This window comes from Hoplias malabaricus, chromosome 8 (assembly GCF_029633855.1).
Source record: "Hoplias malabaricus isolate fHopMal1 chromosome 8, fHopMal1.hap1, whole genome shotgun sequence".
NCBI classification, from domain to species: domain Eukaryota; kingdom Metazoa; phylum Chordata; class Actinopteri; order Characiformes; family Erythrinidae; genus Hoplias; species Hoplias malabaricus.
In genome coordinates, this window is record NC_089807.1 from 27393773 (window position 1) to 27415352 (window position 21580).

The following is a 21580-nucleotide window of genomic DNA, read 5'->3' on the forward strand; positions in this document are numbered from 1 at the left end:
AAAGGGAAACAAAATTTTTCCACTATCATTCAATATCCAATGAATAAGACAAAACAAAACATGCATTTACACTTTTGATTTTTAGTTTACCACTCAATTTGAACACAAATGCTGCTTTTCACATTGTCTGAAAATTTCATGATGAATATGCCAATATAATTTCTCCAAAATTACTTTGAATAAAATCTGTTTACACTGATTCCACTGAAAGTAAAAGGTCTACTATTGTTAACATTTTGGAGATACATATTTTTCTTTTCAATGTGTGACTTAATGTATGAGTGTGTGTTGTCCTACGAAGGACTGGCACCCCCTCCAGGGTGTGTCTTCGCCTTGCGCCCAGTGATTCCGGGTAGGCTCCAGACCCACTGTGACCCTGAACTGGATATGTGATTACAGACAATGAATGTTTAATAAAAAAAAAAATCTTTTCACATTTAGAATGTGATTTCTAAGGAATATGTATAGGAATTGCTTTATTTGTGACCAGATAAGAGACCAATGAAGCAGAGGCTTGCCCTGACACAATGGTTTTTCAAGGATTTTTTTTACACTGCTTTTCAAGTCCCCTTCAGAATCTCTTACATTTTCAGAGTTCATAATTACAATGTGACATGACATGCATTCAGGTGGCTTTTGGCTGGTGAACAATGCTCTAATGAATATCCTTCTTGGTGCTTGCCAACAATATATGCCAATAAACATCAATCCTGGTGGACGCCGTGTCATTTGTTTTTTTTACTGATGTCCTTCAAATTCGTAAAGTCTGAGCTCATGAAATAAATCACCTCAATATGGAAATGAGGTGTTGTTCATGTGCGCTAACTATAACTATAGCTAATATAACTATATTTCTGACAGGACTTGGAAGCAGTGTAATTCTCCACCAACACAAAAAGAGTGTTTAGAAATTTGAGTCCTGTGCAACTCCAAACAGTCTTAAAGGTTAAATATTTTGCCTTAAATCAGTAAATGCCTAAAAATTAAATTGTAAATAATTCAGAAGGAATGAAACGAGCTTCTAAAACTATATCCAACCTGATGTTTTTTTTTTTCATGAACTGATCTCTAAAACTTAATACCAAATACACTTTCATCATTTTTCCTAAATGTTATTGCACAATGCAATGTACCAGTGTAGCAATTTCTCAAGATAATCAACATATTTTTCAAAAACTTATTTTGTATAAAACCTCAGTGTGGGTGTTACCTCTGATTCAATTTTTGTACAAAACTCCAAGTAGATTTCAACATGGATTCAAAACTTGTAAAAGTTACTGTTCAAAGACACTGCAGGCCAAGCTAATGAGCCAACAATTATTGTCCATGATAAAAAGAAAAGACACTTGTTAATATTGGATGAAACAAACAGTATTTACAGCACATAAATCGAACAACGTCAACATAACTTCACTAATGTACAAATTTAGTGTTTGCTACATGTACATAAACTCATACCAACCCAGAGTTGGATCTGAAGCCAGAAACAAGTGGGAAATATGTACACACTATCTCAATTACATATTTGATCTTTTCAGATATTAAAATAATTTTCAGGTTCATAAAAATCTGATATATACATATTCAATAGGCATTTGGCTGAGCCCTGCAATCCCTACATGCTGTTCTTCTTCTTTTTTTTTTTTTAAGTAGCCTTATAAATGCATATTTTTCTGGACCACTCTTCTTTTAATCAAACATTTTGGTCTTCAGTTTTCATGCAAAAAATGGGACTTGAATAATGACAACAAACATCTTCCAATTGCTTCATTTTCCTCGGTTGACTGGGTCACCAATCAATTCAGGGCACCCCTCTTGACCCTTAGAAATTCGGTCACACTTCTGAAGTAGGTCATAGTTTATTTTGTCAGTGATGACGCTGTCTTGCTTATACTGCGGATGCTTGGCAACAAACTCCCTCATCCATTTGGCCATGGTCATCAATTCTCCTATAGATAATTACCATGCAACAGAAAATACAAGATTAATTTATGAATCACATACTAGCTCTTTTTTAAATACATTACCAACTTGTGATTTTTAACAGCAAGCCTAAATGTACTACTGCAGGGACTGCCATGATTACGCACAAAAAGTGTGCAGTGTTTGTATAAGACCATGTTCATACCAGAGGCTCGCTTCTTTATGAGCTTCAGATAGTTTAAGATGGTGCATCGTGTGTCTACATCCACCTCCATGTTCTCCAGGTAGGAGTTCAGGATGGGAATGAGTCCCTGGAATACTCCCTCCTTAAGACAGAACATAATGGTGATTTTCAGACAAATATGAAATACTGTTCTTTGTCCAGAGCTGCCTATAAAACACTAAAATGTTTCCCAGAGATCTGGGCAAGTAAGCCATACCTTGCCATTAATGATTGTATCAATGCTCATCAATGTATACTCCTCACTGTCTCCATCACTCTCCACGCCATTTTGTGCTGCTGTGGAGTCAAATACTGGATTGCAGCCTTTGAGAAAATGAATGCAAACAGAGGACATCAGACTTCAAAGCCAGGCAGATTGAGCCCTTTTTTGCATTTTGACCAATTTATCTCTAGATATTTCCATTATTAACTTGAAAATTTAAATGATAATGAGGAATTTCTTGATGAAGTCAATACAAGAAAATGACAGTAAACATAAGAGGTTGAGTATTTTCTTCACCTTTAAAAATATCTTTTCGGAAATAAAACATTCCTTCTTGCACAGCATTTCGCTTCTGGGCAACTTTCATGTTGTCATCAACCTAAAAGACCCAAACCCAAATAATGCAAGCAAAAGAATTGAATTGCCACAGTGAAAATGTCAAGTTTATCATTAGATGTTAGGTAGAGATTGCAGAAGTGCAAGGATTTAAATAAAATCTGTATTCAAAAAATAATAAACATAGCACTAACCTTTGACAAGGGAATAAGGAAGTCTAACTTGTAGGACAGGATCACACGAGTGAGGAGGACAATGAACACAACATATGCAGAGTTCTCAAAATCTGTTAACTGAACCTATGGAATGGAAAATATTATTTACCGATATCTTATATGCAAATTACTAAATTATCAGTATTTCCTGAAGTGGACAAACTTGGATTTGCATTTTACCAAGCATCAGCCAAAAAGGAATGGAAGTTCTAGACACCCCAGGGACCAATTCTATTACAAATCAAGCTATTAACATAAGGTTAAATCACTGGAACATTTAGGCTATACAGAAAATGCAGAGAATCTTCACATTTTACTTGTATTAGCCTGTTAGGCCTGATCTCATTGATTACTACGTTTTTGAATAGATCTTATTATACTTTGGGGGCTTATACTTAATACACTCAAATGTTGATTAGCATTTTGTGACTGTAATATGAGCAAGACGAACTGAAATGATTACTTCTTTTGAGATGTTATTCCAAATAAATTAATAATTATTCTCACACTCCTTCTCGACCTCTCGTGATAGACAAAATCATACACCATCCACTAGAGGGCAGCAGTGGTTCTGATTAAGGCAGATATTCTTAATCTTTATCTGGTTAAAGTATAAACTGCTAGTTGTAGTGTTGTTCTATCGCCATCAACCCAGATCATGTTCAGGACCAGGTTGGGAAGCATGAGCTTTAAACAATTTCATAGATCAATTTCAAACATAAAATTTGAATACTACCATCAAGCAATAGATAATTGTGTTCCCCCTTAGTACGTGATTTTAAATGCTTGTATCCACACGGCCATGTGGAAGAAAATGAAAAATGTTACAGAAAGTAAATGTAAACACGTCTTTATTTGTCACAGTACAACATACATGTTTTCCTCTTTCAACCTATCCATGGCAATACACACACATGCAAACTTCCATGAGACATTAGATTTTAGAAATTCAGATTGGGAAATGGAAGTCAAAACAGGCCAAAAACTAGTTGCACATACCTCCATTGGACGGAACTCCACTCTCCAGCCTATGTCAGAGTTTGGAGGAGGTGGCTTAAACCTCATGGTCTGCCAGTTGGTTGACTGAATATTCTGTCCATATCAGATAGAGCAAATAAATCAATTCAAAAGGAACATTATATTAATTTAGATCTTGAACTGAGTGTAACAATTTCTACTGCATAACCCAGAAAAGTTGGAGACTGTGCAAAATCAAATAAATAAAAACAAATGTGCAAATCATTTAAACACTGTATTTAATTCAAACATTCTTAATTAAATATTTGCCATTTTGAATTTCATGCCAGCAACATATTCCAGAAAAGTTGAGAGACATCAAAATACTGGCACATGTTCTAGTACAAATAAAAGGGTTCAGAAATATTTCAGAAAATGACTCACAAATTTAAAGGATGAACCCAAAACAAACTGGATGAAGAAACTCCACCATTTTCCCTGAGCCCAAGTCAATTTAAGATGTAGTAATACCGTCCAGCAAATCAAAATTAGACATTCTTTTTGAAAAACATGGACGCCCTGTCCTCCATAGGAGAGGGTCCATCCGGCTTGTTATAAACGTAGAATTCAAAAGCCAGAATCTGTGATGGCATTAGGGAGCATTGGTGCACATTGTACAGGTGACTTGCACTGTTAATGCTAAATGATATATACAGGTTTTTTCCAGCAACATGCTGCAATCCAGATAATGTTTTTCTTGTAAGTCTTTGCTTATTTCAGAAGGACAAGGCCAATCCACATTCTGCGGGTTTACAAAGGCCTTCTTACCCATTAAAAACAACAGCTGCAGTTGTTTGATGGACAGTTTGATGGAGAGCCTGAGCTGTTAACAGCAGAAATCCTATATAAGATATGGATAAGTTTTCACTTTCAAAATTACAGCAATTGGTCTCCTCAGTTCACAAATGTATACTGAGTGTTGTTTAAAAATGGTGCAGCGCAGCAGTAAACATCTTGTTCCAGCTTTTTTGGAAGGTGTTGCGTCAAATTAATTTAACACAAAAATATAGTTAGACATGGTTTTTTTTTTTTTTTTTACCATTTTTAGTTAAATATAGGGTTTAAATTATTTGCACATTATTGTGTTTTTTTGGAAATGTGGTTTGTAATTTTTACATTTACTATTGTACTATTATTTTAAAGAACGACTAATTACACTTTAAATACCTCAAAGTGGTCAGACTCATTCTCATCGTCCAAATGAATCTTCTCTTCGAAGAGTGATAGTGGGTCCCGAATAAATAGGTGTGCAATGTGTTGGGCAAGCAATTTGTCTATCCCTGAGGAAATGCCAAAGGAACAAAACCAAAGTTAATTTGAACCTGTTACTATGACAAGTAAATTGGACTTTTGACTTTGATGTCACAGGTTATTGCTGTACCTGCATCAAGAAGCTGTTTGTAGATCTCCTCATCTTTTGTCAGCTCTATATCATTGTACTTTTCACCGCAGCAAGAGAGGTAGCTGTCAATTGAGTCATATCTTGACTTGTGGATCCTGAATTTGTTGATTTTCAGTGGCTGAAAAGTAAGTGGACCAAAAAAAAAAAATCAGCAAAATATGTTAGATGAATTTGCCAGTGAAGGGCAAGAACATTTGCATGGCATGAATTGTATGGACAAGCTTTAATTCTTTAAGTGTGCTCACCTCCAGTCCCCTCTCTTCACGGGTCCTGTCATCCACAGAGGCAGAGATCACACCCCAGCGGCAGTCAATGTCAGAAACGTAGCCACGGTAAAATGGTGAGGCAGCACTGAGAGCCATCTGCATATATATTTTAACATGTATTAATTTTTTTTAACTAAATATTTAATGTGACCAACAATAAACAACAAGTGCCAACATGATGTAGTCTTCAGCACATAAAAATATATTTTTGAAACTACACATTTCTATGTGAAAGTGAATGAGACCATCGCAATATGATTCTTTTGAAACTCTAGCAACAGGCTGAAATGAATGTTTTCGGAGTCATCCTGACATACTCATCAATTCGCTATGATATAACTACTTGCATCTCTGCTACTTTTAGATATAATAATAGTTATTATATGTGTGTAACTGACAAATTAATTATATGAAAAGCTGGAAATTAAAGTTTTACAACTGAGAATAGAATGATGTGTATAAACAGGCTAATTTTTTGAGTCAATCTACAAAAAGGTTTATTCTACACACACAATAAATTTTGAAACTTCTAATAACAACTGAAAACAAATATTGATATACATGATGAAGAAAAATATTGCAGTTTCACTTACCACAATGGGACAGAACGTAGCTAACTGGTCATAGAGGTATCGTGCCTCGTTGATGCTGCAAGCCTGGAACGTCACCTACAATAATAGCAGAACGGCTTGCAAGCTTTCACACAGCAAAAAAGTAGATTTTAATATTGAAACTAGAAAATAGAAGTGTATGAATGTCTTTACAAGAAATAAATGTTTATCTAACCTAGTGGTTCTGAACATTACAGTGCCTCCCTTTTGCAGATCTCTCACTCCCACACACAGCACTAGCAGTGCTCAAACATGCCACAATCTTTTGCCTTAGTTGCAATAGTATCCCCCAACCACCCACTACAACCAACCGACTTTTGGCAACACTGATTTGTTCAATACTGCTGTATAACAAATCTGGCTGTACCTGCAGACAACAGTTGCCCATTCCAAAGCCCATGGCATCCATGTAAATATGGTCCGGGAGTGCAGCACGCGCTGCCTCTCCATCGTCTTCAGGAAATGTCTCCACAAATGGAGATGGAGTGTTCTTATCTTTAAAGACTATGAAAGAAAGATACTAAATGTTGATCAGCTCCAAAAGACACACTGCAGTATTGGTTTATTACATAGCCAAGTAAACAAAAAAGTGGCACATTTTAAAGCTGGTATTTTACCAAGTTTGAAATTTATGACTTTTCACATCTGAATACTCATTCTTAAAATCACCTTGGTTTCAGTATAACCAGCAGTTCTTTACTGCTGTTTATACTGATTTATATACCGGAGACAGCAATAATGTTTTGACAAAATGGATGGCCTAATAAAACTCTAGCTGCTGTACAGCTCATGCACTATTCTAAGACTAACAGTGATAAACTTTCTCCTATAATTTCTGCTTTGATGGTAAGTTTTTAATCCTTTCATTCATTTTCTGTAACTGCTTCAGCCTGATCAGGGGCCAGAGCCTTTTTTTGTACAAAATTTCAGAGGAATTTGCAACAACACCCATTTCATTTTGAAGCTTTCTGATATTTGTTAATTTTAGCCAACAATTTTTGTACAAAGCCTCTGAAAATAGTGTCAAAATACAACTTTAATATTAATTGGGCCAGCCGTACCACATTCACAAAATAAGTTTAACTTTTATGTAAAATGAACATTTGCTTTATGCATTGTATAAAAAGATTCTTTGGTTGTGCCCTTTTTGTTTTATATGAGGAGGCACTGGGGACTAAGCCATTGCTACAGCATGAAATAAACAGTAATTCAAGCTGCCTCAGTGTCATCAGAGTCTCAAATGATCACACAGTATGGGTTACATTTGTCTCAGCTTTCAGGGTCAAGGAAGAATTATGCACTATTTCTTCTCATGACAATCACCATCGCAAGACAAAGTGTACCAAATTATAATTTATTATTACTAATCTAAACTTAAAATATATATTCATTCAACATAATTCTTTTAAAGGGCACAAGTTTAACTCACTTGGTACATTGATCACCACCTTTTCTCCCCTCCTGTGGCGAATATTTCTGGTCAAAGTGCTGAAAGAGATGGTAAAAATGTATCTTAATACACACAACTGTGACAGCCTATATAACCTCCATAGTAAATATATAGCTGCACAGTTATAATGACTGGCTATTATAATGTTTTAAACTGTACTAATATGCAGTTGCTTTAAATGGTCTGAATTTGATCAAGACCATTCAGTCCCTAGTATGAACAGCCTCAAGAGATTTCTCCATTTCATTCAACAATAAAAAAAAAAAAATAATAATAATTAAAAAATAAAACCAAACAAACCAGTGGGGTACTTTGAACTATGCACACACTGTAGTTACTGAGTTTCCAAGAGCTGTAAAATGACCCTGCATTCACACAAGAAACACATTAACTATACTATTAAGAAACTGTACAATAAAATACTAAAAAACACATTATACTGAGAAAGATGTCATCCGTTGCATGTTGAAAAATGCTCAGGACTATGAGGATATGCCCATACCCATCCTTCAGAGCTTTGTGGGCATTTTTTCTGTGGGAAGGGACCAGGCTTCCCTTAATCCCCATCCATTTTAAATGCCTCACAGAGCTCACCCTTATACAAACAACCTCACAGGGCTGTCTCAAAGGCCGCTCCCTTCCTATCAGCCATGCTATAAAACTGCTGGTTGCAGTAAACAAGCAAACAACTGAAAACAAAGAAGTGAGTGCAGAATTCCCACCTGAATCGGGGGTGCCTATTGATGGCCTCGTCCGGGAAGAAGAGTGACTTGGACACTCCTTTTTCAACAGGAGTCGGCTTGCATTCCGGCTTTGTGAAGCCTGGGCAACCTAACCTGAAAGTTTTTCAAAATATTACGAAGATAGACAGCTAAATTGATAAGAAACATTCCCTAAGTAACAGCAATTTGTTTTTACTGCATGTCAAGTTTCCTTTGTTGCTACATTGTGACTTGAATTACCACCAGTTTTAAAAAAAATTGAGAGTTCTGAACATAAGTTCTTCTAGCAGCCAGATGCAGATTTTATGCTTCAGTGACAAAATAGAATTTGCATATTTCTTTAAAGAGCGATGATGTAAAGTTTCTATGGTTTACATCATATACAGATTTATTTATTCATTTATATTTAATTATTTATAAAAAGGTAAAACTATTATCGTGCTTCTTTTGTTGAAAAGATCTTAATATGTAAAGTTTTGAGTGTTAAAGAAGGAAAGGAAACCAATCCCAAAATTTAAGAACTTTCCAAATGTTTGATTTATCAAAACATTTATTTGCTCCAAGTTATCTAAAAAGCCACTGCATGTCCAACATTACCTGGGGAATGATGTAATGGTGCAAAGAGTTTCATTTTCATTTAGGACTGATGAGGCCTCCCTCCTCCGCTTGCCCATGTTGTCCTCCACCGTGTTAAACTCGGACATTGTTCCCCCGTAGGGCTGGCCTGGAGTGCCCTCAATCATGTAGCTGCCATACTCTGGCCTCCACAAGGTCGGATGGCTATAAATCATGAAAGACAGACATGTTTAATTTAAATAGACACATAAAACAAGAATACTAACAAAACCAGGAAGAAAGAATGCAAATAAATAGGTTTTAGCTCATTTGCAAATGGATGCTATCCAGACCTGGCCTCCATTTAGGTGGATTAAAAAAACAAAACAAAGAAACAACAGTGCGTGTGCATACACACACAGAACAAAAATAAACCACCAAACATAAATAGACCCAAAACAGCAAAGACATTATGTAAGTCTCTACAAACAACTAAGCATATATACGTTTCAGACATTAGAGACAGACAACTGTTTGAGTAGCGGGACAGGACAAACATGTTCTTGAAACAAAGTGAGGTTTGGCATCGACATCTGGAGGGAAATTGCTTTGTTTATGTGGGATAATGATCTATTTGTTGTATACTTTTCAGTATGTGAAGCACTTGGCCATTCAGACTTCTGACCCAATGCACTCACTTGAAACAGAGATGGATTTATAAACATTCATTTTCATTCATTCATTGTCTGTAAGCGTTTATCCAGTTCAGGGTCGCAGTGGGTCCAGAACCTACCTGGAATCATTGGGCGCAAGGCAGGAACACACCCTGGAGGGGGAGGATTTATAAAAATACTCTCTGAATTACTTACAAACGCATGTGCTGCTTTGACAAATTATGTTGACTAAGGTTTGCTATGGCAAGAAATCAGTTAGGAAATACAAAAGACAAAATGGCTATTCATTATAAATCCTGGAAGTGTTACAAGGGAAAACATTCCAGTTTTCATTGTTAAAGTCTGTAACTGGTTAAATCAAAGAAACACAATTCACTGTGTTGACCTATGGGGAGAGGGGGGGGGGAATAAAAATAAAAAATAAATAAAATTAAAAAAAAAACCTCTGGCAAAATGTAAACACATTTCTATGCCTTTACTCACTTGGGGTTGATTTTTTCTCCTTTTTCCTGAAGTATCTCCAAGACCTCCTTTCCATTCAGAACCAGACGCACTTTTTCATGCTTGTCATCAAGTTCCATCAGCATGTACTCCACCTAAAAATAACAGAACAGTGAATGTGAATTCCAGACTGATTAAGATTACATTAAGATTTTTCTTCTTTAAAAATTGGATTCTGCCATATATGTCATTGTGTGATAGTATGTAGAGGCCTGAAATTAAGATTGTTTTAAAGTCCAAACTGCACTTCACCCTCAGTTAATAGACAAACTTCCTAATAATTTTCATTCCATACAGCACACCACCGTTCTGATACGAACTGTAGTTTTTTCATGGCGAAATTTGAAATCACCACAGCCTCTTTCCCTCGCCAGTCCTGCTCTCCTCATCTTTGATCCCAACAGTACTGAGTCCGCTGTCTGACCGAGGGATTACTCCAAACACAACAGCATTCCGGTCCGCTGGAAATTGGCCAGAGCTGTTATGAAGTTGTACAGTGAAGTGTGGAGAATGTAGGATCTCAGTTGAGACGTCATCTGGGTCCAAAACCAGACCTCAAAAAGACAATTTCTATTCACAATACAGTAACCCAGAGCAGCTTAAAGTTTTACCCACAGAGTGAAAAGTTTCATTTGACTCATCAGAAATATACCTTACTCAGTGAGAACACTTTTTAGACTCTAACCTTTGATGTGTTTTGAAGTATGAAATGTATAATTGTAAAACTGTAAAATACTTTTAAATACCTTATTTATTTGTATATTGTTTGTTTTCCCCCACAAACTCAGCACTGGCTCTCCAAGACACAAGTTTTTACATCTCAATGCTCCAGCTTAATGGCTCAGCTGTATTTTATTACCCATAAATGATGTTAACCACACAGGTACAACTCCACTCCAGAGGCACACCTATTAAAATGTAACTAACATAGAATTAATGGTTGTAGTGTGCAACAGCGGCGCATACACCAGTAAAATATGTACACTGACTTTAGCCCATTCAAATATACAACACATGTAACAACAACAGGAGCAATATTCACATTATATACGTTTGAGCATTCATTTTTGGAAAGAGAGGATTCATGTCCTACATATTTTACCACTTCCTTGAGGTCCAACTTTATGATGTTTGAGGTTGTACATACAAAGAACATTTATACATGACCAGTTTCTAAACTCTTCTTAGCCAAGACGGATGAATGTAAATAAAATAGACCTGACTGACTGCCCCTGTATTTTGCCACCGTCCAGAAGCAGTGCTGACGGAAATATTCCTTATCACTGTAAATTGAGTGGACAAGGTTGGCCTTATGTAGGCTGAACAGGACGGAATTATGACATCGCAAAACCAATTTTAAAAAACACTATTTTAGCTGCTTAATGTCTATGTCTGGGCTGCAAAGCGAATGTTGCACGTTTAAATTTCAGCAACCATAACATATCATAGTAAACACATTTAGTTTAAAAAAAGTGAAGACAACTCAGGTTTTCCTGTCATTCACGTGTTGGCTGTTTAGAGTAAATTCATATGATATTCATTCATATGATAAATTCATTCAAAATGTTGTGTAAACTGTGCACCTGCTCGCCACTCGGATGACTCTAAGGTCGTGTCTCAAACGGCGCCGTATTCCCTTCGTAGTGTACTTCAAAAGTGATTAAAATACTCAAAACATGACACTCAGCTATAGCCAGGAAGTCGTATAATTTATGGATATGGTTAAAATGTATCTTTATTATACGATCAGCGCACTGTTTTGGGTGAAGAAACAGGTTATTCCTAACCTACATGGTGCACTACAAAGAGAAGAGGAAGCCATTTGAAGCGAAGCCTGACAGGAATATTAGCAACAAGCTAATGATGCTTCTTCGTCCTACATGTCCTGCTCTATAGGGCACAGAACACGTAACTCCGGTTCACAGTTACATCACGGCGAATATGTCCATAATGGACACAGATCCGCGTTTGAAATACAGTAACATTAGAGGCTGAAGACAATAACGTTAAAATATCAAACTAAAGTTGGTCTTCTATTTATTAGCTTTGTAATAGAATTTTCCGTTCCACCTTAAATGCTGCAGCAGTAGTAAGCCAAATTAATTCGTCAGACTGCAAGTGTTGCTTCGTTTAAGGTGGAACTGCATCAATAACGAGTTAAGTTAAATCGCTAGAATGTAACCGCTGCATCATTTAACGTGGAACAAAAAGTACGAGCGCGAAGCTGGATTCCAGTCTCCCGTACATGGCGTGGTGTGAAACGAGGATACGGAGACGCACGTGCGGCTGTGTGTTGCCGTTAAAGCCGGGTCTCTCACCTCGTCGCCCCATTTAAGCACATCCTTCTGCCGGTCCTTCACCTTGTTGTAGATGTTGAGGAACTGCAGAATTCCGTGTTTCCGGACATGGTCCGCATACTTCTTGGTCTCGGTCCAGTTCAGTGGGGAGCCTTGAGACAGTAAGCCCATAGCACACTCTTAATAACGGACTTGCTCACTTCGCTGCTCTCGGTGCTCGCGCTCGTTAACGGGACTAACGGCGGAGAGACGGGACTTCTTTCGGGGACACGGACCTGAAAGATTCGAAAACAAAATAAAAACTAAAGTGCGCTGTGGTCGCCTAGCTGGCTCTCACCGGACACACTGAGAGAGAGGCCTTTCAACGGAATTTGAATACGTCTCCTCCGCGCAGAGCGACACCAAACACACCGTAACGGCGGCGAGAGCAGGTGAAACCGACACTGAACTTAGGAGCGAGCAGCACAGGGTTAAAACAGCAGCTCCGTGTATGAGAGCGCGAGCGTACACTGGATTCCGGCGTCCTGTCCCCTTTCCCCCCTTTTCAATCTCTCTCTCTCTCTCTCTCTCTCTCTCTCTCTCTCTCTCACATACACACACACAGCGCGCGGATGAAGAACACGTGACTGGCGTCATCTTGTGACTCAGCAGCGGCGCGCTCCCGACGCCGCGCGGGTCACTGCGGGTTAATGAACGCGCCGCGCGCCTCTAGCTGTTACTACGGTTACCGCACTCAAGCTGTTCGTAATCATGACACAGCAAAAATCCACGCACAAACTACTTATCAATTACATGTTACCTAGCACTGGATAAATAAATATTATTTAAATTTTTAAAACTTATTTTAAAACTCTAAAAGGACAATGCTGTTATTATATAGTAGTAGTAATAGTAGGAAGGAAAGGAGGAATATTAGTTGTAGTGGTAGTAGTAGTCATTGTAGTAATAGTAGTAGGATGAGTAGGCTGACAATGTTGTAGTTGAAATAGTAGTAGGGTGAAGAGGAGTAATTGTTCTAGTGATAGTAGTAGGAGGAATAGTAATACTATTAGTAGCAGTTATCTAGTTGTAGTTGTTATAGTTGTAGTAGAAATAGTATTAGGAGGAGTAGGAGAAGTTGTAGTGATAGCAGTAGTCATTGTAATAGTAATAGTAATAATTGTAGTAATTATTAAAAGTAGTAATTGTAGCTGTAATTATGGTAGTAATTGGAGGAGGGGGAGTACTTGTAGTATAGTAATAGTAATAGTAGTAGGAGGAGCCATAGTTGTAGAAATAGTACTAAGAGGATCAGTAGTTGCAGTATTAGTAATATTAGGAGGAGTAATGGTAATTGTAGTGATAGCAGTAGTAGGAGTAATAGTTATAGCAGAAATAGCAGTAGAAGTAATAGTAGTACTAGGAGGAGTAATAGTTGTAGAGATAGTAGTAGTAGTAGCAATAGTTGTAGTAGAAATAGTAGCAGTAGGAGTAATAGTAGAACAAGGAGAAGTAATAGTTTTTATAATAGTAGTAGAAATAATAGTAGTGATAATAGAAAGATTTGTAGTAGTAGTAATAGTAGGATTAATAGTTGTAGTAGAAATAGTAGCGGTAGGAAGAGTAATAGTAATAGTAGGACAAGAAGAAGTAACTCTAATAATAGAAGTAGTAATAGTAGTAGTAGTAGGAGTAATAGTAGCTGTAGTGATAGAAGTAGTAATAAGAGGAAGTGTAGTAGTTGTAATAGTAGGAGTAGATATAGGAGAAATAGTAGCAGTAGTAGGAAGAGTTGTAGTAGTTGTAATAGTAGGAGAAGATGTAGTAGAAATAGTTGCAGTAAGAAGAGTAATAGTATTAGTAATAGGAGGAGAATTAAGATGTCCACAGCTATGGTTTCTCATTATGGTGTACATTGGCAGACGTGAACCTAACTAACCCAGGAACCAAAAGAAGAAGAAATTAATTTATTTCAATTTACTGCTTTGGGAGTGTCTATCCCTGTGTCCGAAATGACTCCCTATTCACTGTTCTCCATATTATTCATTACACAGTGCACTATTTAAGGGAACTGAATTCAGGACGCTAGTGAACGATTTTGGACAATAATTCATGCAGGTTTTTACCAAGCAACGCAGTGCATTATGGGTATCTGCTATCCACTAGTGTCAGCTAGCATACATGGGTTGTACCCTGACTTTTGCGGTGCATTATGGGATTGTTTGAGTGCACTGAAAGTTCTGAACTAGGTTTTCGGACACTCATAAATAATGGCAGAACCCAAAAATAGTGCACCATATAGTGAATAGGGCGCAGTTTTAGACACACCGTATGATGTCAGTGGTAAAATTGTGTTAAATGGTTGTCTGTTACCATAGCCATTTTTCTTAGTTATTTGTACAAAGCAAAGAATGCTATTGATGAAAGAACATTCTTTACCATGGCTAGTCCTACATCAAGCTGCTACTATTAAAAATAATACTAATAAAACAATAATTATTATTGTAATTAAAATGATTATTCCAGCATGTATTTTATGTCATGTATAACATTGCAAATTCCATTGGTTTTAGCATTGAACATGTCTGCACGTACTACAATGTTTGTAGTAGACCACCCTGGAATGTTGCTTGACCTTTTACATTGATCTAAGAGCAATTTTACACACTCTGTCTGTTGGATCAAGAAAAGCTATTAGCGCTAAAAGTCTTGACAGCTGCCAAAAAAAAAAAAAACACCAAACAATGACAAAAGTTTAATCTCTGCCTTAAGGCTTAACTCTTTCACTTTATTTCTCGAAACTCCACACAGACTATGACACTGCAGAATTAGAAAAGCCTAGCTCATCACACATCATCAAATATTAGTTTATACTAACAACATATATGGCAGTTACCACTCCTGAAAATTCCAGAAAGAATACAGGGTGTGGTATTTTTTTTTTCAAACTATACCTGTTGAATGAGGAAACACAAACTTGGCAAATGTGAAAGCTGGGTTGAGAAGTACATCCTTGTTCCCTGAAATGTGGAATATTTTGTATATTTAACTGACATAATTTAAAGAAATTAATTAGATTTTTTTTAATTGAACAATTTGTTATTATTTTTAAAATATTAGCAAATTCAGAACTTTATATCTGTGACATTGTATTACATGATTTTTGTATAGAATTTGTATGTGTTTAGACTTTCAGGCTGTATCTCTTGATGAAGTGTTGGACTGTGTTGTGACAACATTTTTCTGCAGTACACTCATGTACACCTGGCTACATGCAATGCTATATTTAAATGTCATTATATATACTGAATCTTTTCAAACAATTAGGTTAGATTATGTCTTGAATTGTAAAATTTTCCTTTTGAAAAATTGTTTCTTATACTTAATATTACTACACTTCTATTGTCACTTTTATAGTTTTGTAAGGCAATATTCAAAATATATCATAGCGCACAAAACATGTATTGTGTTTACTTTGATTTAAAATACTGATACTAGTCTTATTAAGACTTCTGTCTGACAAAATGTTTGCTTTGTGGCAATCTGAATTCTGAATTTTTTAATTTATTCATACATATTGGCCAGGCTTCTGTGATCTATTCTGAAAACCATGAAATGTTTCATCATGATTACCAATGTTTAATTCTCTTTCACATCTAAAAGATAGGTGAGACGTTCTATTAGCAGTGCTCCAACCTGTTACATGTACAGTAATTTAATTCATTCTTTACAGAGAGAAATTAATCTCAAAATACTTTATAAATGTGTAAATGTTAGTCCATAGATTAAACATATTATGTTATATTATTAAACATACGTATGTGAGAGAATATTTTTCAAAACTTTTCACAAATGAATACATCCCAATCTGTGTCTCAGTCTGCAATTTGTACAAATACAGTTACATTCATAAACATGTTTTTGGTTTTCACAGATACAATTTTATGCGAAAATAAATATATATTTTTAAATTTACATTTCATGTATTTGTAAATTCAAAATCTCGAATTTAAAATGTATTGTTGAATCTTTGTGGATCAAGTCATTCGGGTGCTTTTCATGATGTGTATTTGTTCATATCCTCTTGCGGATTTTTGGATTTTGAAACTTTCCCTTCGCATTTCACCGGATCCAAATACAAATGGAGTATGATCCACAAATGTGATCATGTGAACTTCCCTAATTTCGCTGCAGACTAGGGTTGTCAAAAAAAAACAACAATTTTAAAATCATCCCCTATTAGGACGCTAAAAGCCATGTTGGTTGTTGGACTGATACTGAACGCGTTGTGTTTCGTATTTTTGAGATTGGTCTGTTAAGACTGGTGATTTGTTTTAGACACATGCTGTCCCTCAGCCAGAATGAGAGGCAGATACTCCACGGCTCCTAAACAGAAAACTCACTTCCCATTGGTTATCACTTATATTTAGCCAATCCGCAGCCAGAGTTAGCTGTCTATCGTTTACTGCGGCAGTGAACAGTGAAACATATTTGTGACTTGTGTTTAATTTATGGATTAGTAAAGTATTGACCAATCTCTCTCCATAATCGTTTCCCTATTTCTCTATTTTTCTAACACACACCCCCCTTTCTCTGTATTTATTTATCATCACATTTCTTTGTAGCGGTTTCGTAATGCAGCACGGAACATATTGTTCTGTATTTTTATAACTTCTTATAAATTCTTCTTTTTGTAATTTCTTAGTCAGCCTATCATTTTCCAGTTAACTCCACCCTCAATTTTTGAGATTTCCACCCTGTAACTGGAAATTGTTCTTTTAGCCAATCAATAAAAATGTTTTTATTATTAACTGTAGTGAATTATGTGGATTTATATTTTAAATTCCATTTCTTATGAATTTTCAATATCTGCGAGTCCCCGCTCTTGCTCTCACGCGTTCTACCGTAAACCAACCCCCCCTCACTTTCTCTGTATTTATTATCTCTGCAGACCTCTCTTGGACAGTCAACACCTCTGCACTGGATAAGAAGGCCCACCAGTGGCTTTATTTCCTGAGGGTGCTCAGAAAGGAGCAAGTACACACACGCCTGCTGGTGACCTTCTACCACTCCACCATAGAGAGCCTACTGACTTATGCTGTGACTGTGGCACTCCAGCTGCACAGAGGCTGACAGAAGGACCAATACTGCAGGAAAAATCATAATTCCGCTGTCTCAGTAGGGCCAGGAACATTCTGAAGGATAACACCCATCCTGGCTTCCACCTCCTTAACCTGTTGCCTTCTGGTAGGCGCTACAGGTCCATACCGACCAACAATAACAGACTCAGGGACAGCTTCTTCCCCAAAGTCATCACGTTGCTAAATGGGAATCTGCACTAACTGACATTTACAGTGTCTCATCTGGTTTGTTTGTCCTATTTGTCTGTTTGTGTACTTATATGTGTAATTCTTGTCTGTGCACAGTAGCGTTTTTACACAGTTATTTAGTCCTAACTTTTCTATTTAAATATTGCACTGTGGGCACTTTTAAAGAGCAGCTTCCAATTTCATTGTACTATGTATACTGTGTATGTATAATGTATAACATATGTATGACAATAAAGGCTTTCTATTCTATTCTATTCTATTCTATTCTATTCTATTCTATTATTTATCATCACATTTCTTTGTAGCGGTTTCGTAATGCAGCACGGAACATACTGTTCTTCTTTTTATAATTTCTTATAACTTCTTCTTTTTATAATTTTTTATTCAGCCTATCATTTTCCAGTTAACTCCACCCACAATTTTTGAGATTTCCACCGTGTAACTGGAAATTGTGCGTCTTATATTTACGATGTGGGCTTGAATACAGCTTTTGGATACTCACATTTATTCACACTCATTTCTATAGATTTTTTTCCCTGCTATAATTCAGTCCTTTTTTAATCTACGGGCCATGAAATTTCACATGGTTGGACCCGGACACACAGCCGGACCAACACTTAGCCAGACGTCCGGCTTTTGGTCGGACAGCCCGTTTTTTTCTGGTCCCTGTCCTCCGGCCGACACAATGCCTGGACGCACACATATTAGTTCTTCTTTTGGAGGGAAGCTGAGGTTGCATTTGACATATATCGTTTTGCGTGACATTGGTTCATAAACATGTCACAACAAATATATTGAATTTAATTGTTTTTACAGCATCACTATGTGATGTCATAACCCACCAACCAGCTAACTGCAGAAAACCAGCCCTCTAAGTGCTAGTCAATTAGTAGGTTCTAACAACAACCGCAAGCAACGCTGTGGATAGAGTCTAGGCAGAGCTTCAGATCTATGTGAATCACAGAGAAGGGTGTACAGAGATGTACCACGCATTTCAGCTAGACACCATACCATACGGTGGGTTTCTTGAAATTGATAATAGCAATCTTTAGAAGGGTTTTCCCCCCAATATTCTGGTGTCATTTCCTTCACTCTACCATCATGTCAAATTTCAGACCACTCACATTCATCTGTCCCATTTTATCTCTCACTCAATATCCCTCCATTTTCTTGAATGGGGATGGCTAGAGTGCAAACACTCTGCCTCCTCTGCCCAAGCAGGCTTTTTCCACTTTTCAGCAGAACATTTCCCCGAAAAATCCTTATACTTTAACCTAGAGACTTCATTTAAACTGTAAATTGTAGAGACGTTTCCTCTTTCCAGCACCTTTAAATCTGAGATTGTTTGACAATACAGGTTTTGAGTTATGAGTATTTGTTTGGCACTAGGGAGGGTCTCGACCACCATAGAGTTAATTTATTTTCTGAGCAGGTCAGCACATGGCTTTTGCAAATTTTCTTCTCTGTTTATCCCGTGAAATGAGCAATTCTCATTCTCAATCTGCTTAATATTTGGACCAAATCAATCCTCAGACTGTTCTTGTCACAGTGATGTCTTTGGTTTAGCAATTTTGGAAATATCTTTTTTGCTACAAGCATTTGTTTGGAGGGTGTACACTCCCATAGGAATGCATTGAAATAAGTATCGTTCAGAGCAGGAGCTGTGTGTGTGCATGCATATGAGAGAAAGAGAGGGAAGGAAGGAGGGAGGGAGTGAGTGATGAAGAGGGGCTGCAAATATTGAGAGAGAAAATAGAGGAATTACTTTTAAGGTGGCTGTTTTTAAAGGTTTTATGGTTTATTTGAAGTGGCCAGTTATTTAATATGAAAGTCTAAATTAAAGGTGGATTTTTTTAAACGTGGCAGTCAACATATACTGGCTGTTTGTTTGTTTGTTTGTTTGTTTGTTTGTTTGTTTGTTTTAAAGGTTTTTGAGGTTTATTTGTAGTGGTCATTTTTTTTTATTTAATGTGGAAGTGTAAATAAAATTGTAGTTTTTAATGTGGAATTTCTTAAGGTCTTAAGGTATATTTGATGTGGTCATTTAGTTAGTGTGGAAGTCTAAGAAAATGTCTCTTTTAAAGTAGGTTTCTTTTAAGTGCAGCAATCAAAATTTACTGGCAGTTATCTTAATGTGGTGGTGTTTTGTATTTCCAGTGTAATCTGTCCATGGGTGGGTACTCGCTTAACAACCGACTAGCAACACCTGTACCTTGGCAACACTTTAGCAACGGCCTCACAGGAAGTGGGAACCACCGGGGACGATTTAGCTGCACAGCTTTACATGTTTTATGTTGGTTCAGAGGACCTTTGAAGAGAATGCCTGTATATAATGCTGAATTTCAATAGACATTGTTTATAGGTTTAAAGTTGCTCTATTATGTGCGGATTTATTGCAGCAGTGTGCATAACTATACAGTATGATGTGCAACACGAATGGGATTAAGTGTCAGCTTTGTTAGATGGAAAATTATGTGCTGTATTTTGCTTCAGTGAAAAAAAATGTACAGACTGGAAACAAGGAAGAAAATTAGGCTGCAGACTGTAGAAAAAAAAGAAAAATAAATAATATATATATATATATATATATATATATATATATATATATATATATATATATATATATATATATATATCCGTTTGATTTAACCCTTTAACAGCACTCACAATTTTGCAATATTAAACATAATTTTTACTGAATTTGCAATGCTATTACTTCTTACAGTAAATAGACATAAATCTTATACCCTGTGTACCTGAGGACATGTTTTTCAATACAACAGTGGGATTTTCTGGTAAAAATTTGATTTTTAATTTTAATCTCAGGGAAACTGAATTCTCTCCATTTTAGGGAGCTTTCTGGACTTTTTAAGGGTTTCAAACAATTCTTTTAGCCAACCAGGGCTGTTTTTATTATTAACTGTAGTGTATTATGTGGAATTATGTTTTAAATTACATTTCTTATGAATTTTCAATATCTGCGCTTTTCTGCGAGTCCCCCTCTTGCTCTCACACGTTCTACCGTAAACCGCAATGTAGACACGCATAGGAAAACCTGAGGATGTATGCAGATGTAGTGACCACGGTATCCTTGGCGACACACGAAACAAACAAAAAAGATATATACTAAATGATTATATATTTATTTATTTATTTATTGTGTTAATGACATTTTTTAAATGAAATCTTCTTGATTAATATATAGAGATACTATAGAAAGACTGCACTTTTCAGCAAAAAAGGATTTTGAATAAGACTGGGGAGACTGATAGTTGAGTCAGCAGATTTATGTGGTATTTGTTACAAAATTGCAAGACTATAAAAAAAGAGATTAGCAACATTTTATAGGAACCTTTAATAAATATGTAGAACATGGGCAACATTTACCATTACAAATGTTTCTTCTCTCTAGAATGACAATTTTTTTTCCATATATAATACTTTGTGTGCAGTTGTCACATTATTAAGTTTCTAAGAACATTTTGTATCATGAGCTGTCAGGAATTCCTCCAGACACTCAGGCACATTGCTTGGATTCCAGTAGCCATTCAGTCATTTAAAAAACATGCCACCACTTTCAAACCTTTCATGACGAAGCCCATTCAACTTTCTTTATGACTTTCATATTATTTCATGTCTTGGGTGGGTGGTGACAGTGGTTTTGTTATACTTTCGCTGTCGTATTTTGAGAGGCCAGCTTCAGAACGTCTGTTCAGATGTTGTACAGGAAAATAAACGAATCTTCCTGACATACCTACTCCTGGTAGGTATGTGTGGGTGAACTGAAACACGCAGTATTGCCTTTAACAATGCATTTCAGTTTTTATTAAATCTTGTTGATCTTATTGCAGCATAT

The 21580-nt window shown here is 36.4% G+C and overlaps 1 protein-coding gene across 3 annotated transcripts; it reads right to left on the reverse strand.

The window, feature by feature from the left end:
• Positions 1–459: 459 nt before the first annotated feature.
• gclc (glutamate-cysteine ligase, catalytic subunit) lies at positions 460–12981 on the reverse strand. 3 transcript variants are annotated; one of them, XM_066679655.1, is made up of 16 exons: positions 12479–12981; positions 10101–10213; positions 8986–9168; positions 8389–8502; positions 7646–7704; positions 6584–6720; positions 6199–6273; positions 5585–5701; positions 5319–5457; positions 5105–5217; positions 3920–4012; positions 2900–3004; positions 2667–2748; positions 2364–2470; positions 2129–2249; positions 460–1949 (listed from the first exon to the last, which is right to left on the reverse strand). In XM_066679655.1, exons 1-16 carry the CDS (start codon positions 12584–12586, stop codon positions 1768–1770), a joined length of 1848 nt encoding a protein of 615 aa, XP_066535752.1. In that variant the 5' UTR covers positions 12587–12981; the 3' UTR covers positions 460–1767. The 3 variants fall into 3 exon arrangements, with proteins under 3 accessions (XP_066535752.1, XP_066535751.1, XP_066535753.1); XM_066679654.1 differs by having other exon boundaries at positions 12437–12980; XM_066679656.1 differs by lacking the exon at positions 12479–12981 and adding an exon at positions 10439–10569.
• Positions 12982–21580: the final 8599 nt, after the last annotated feature.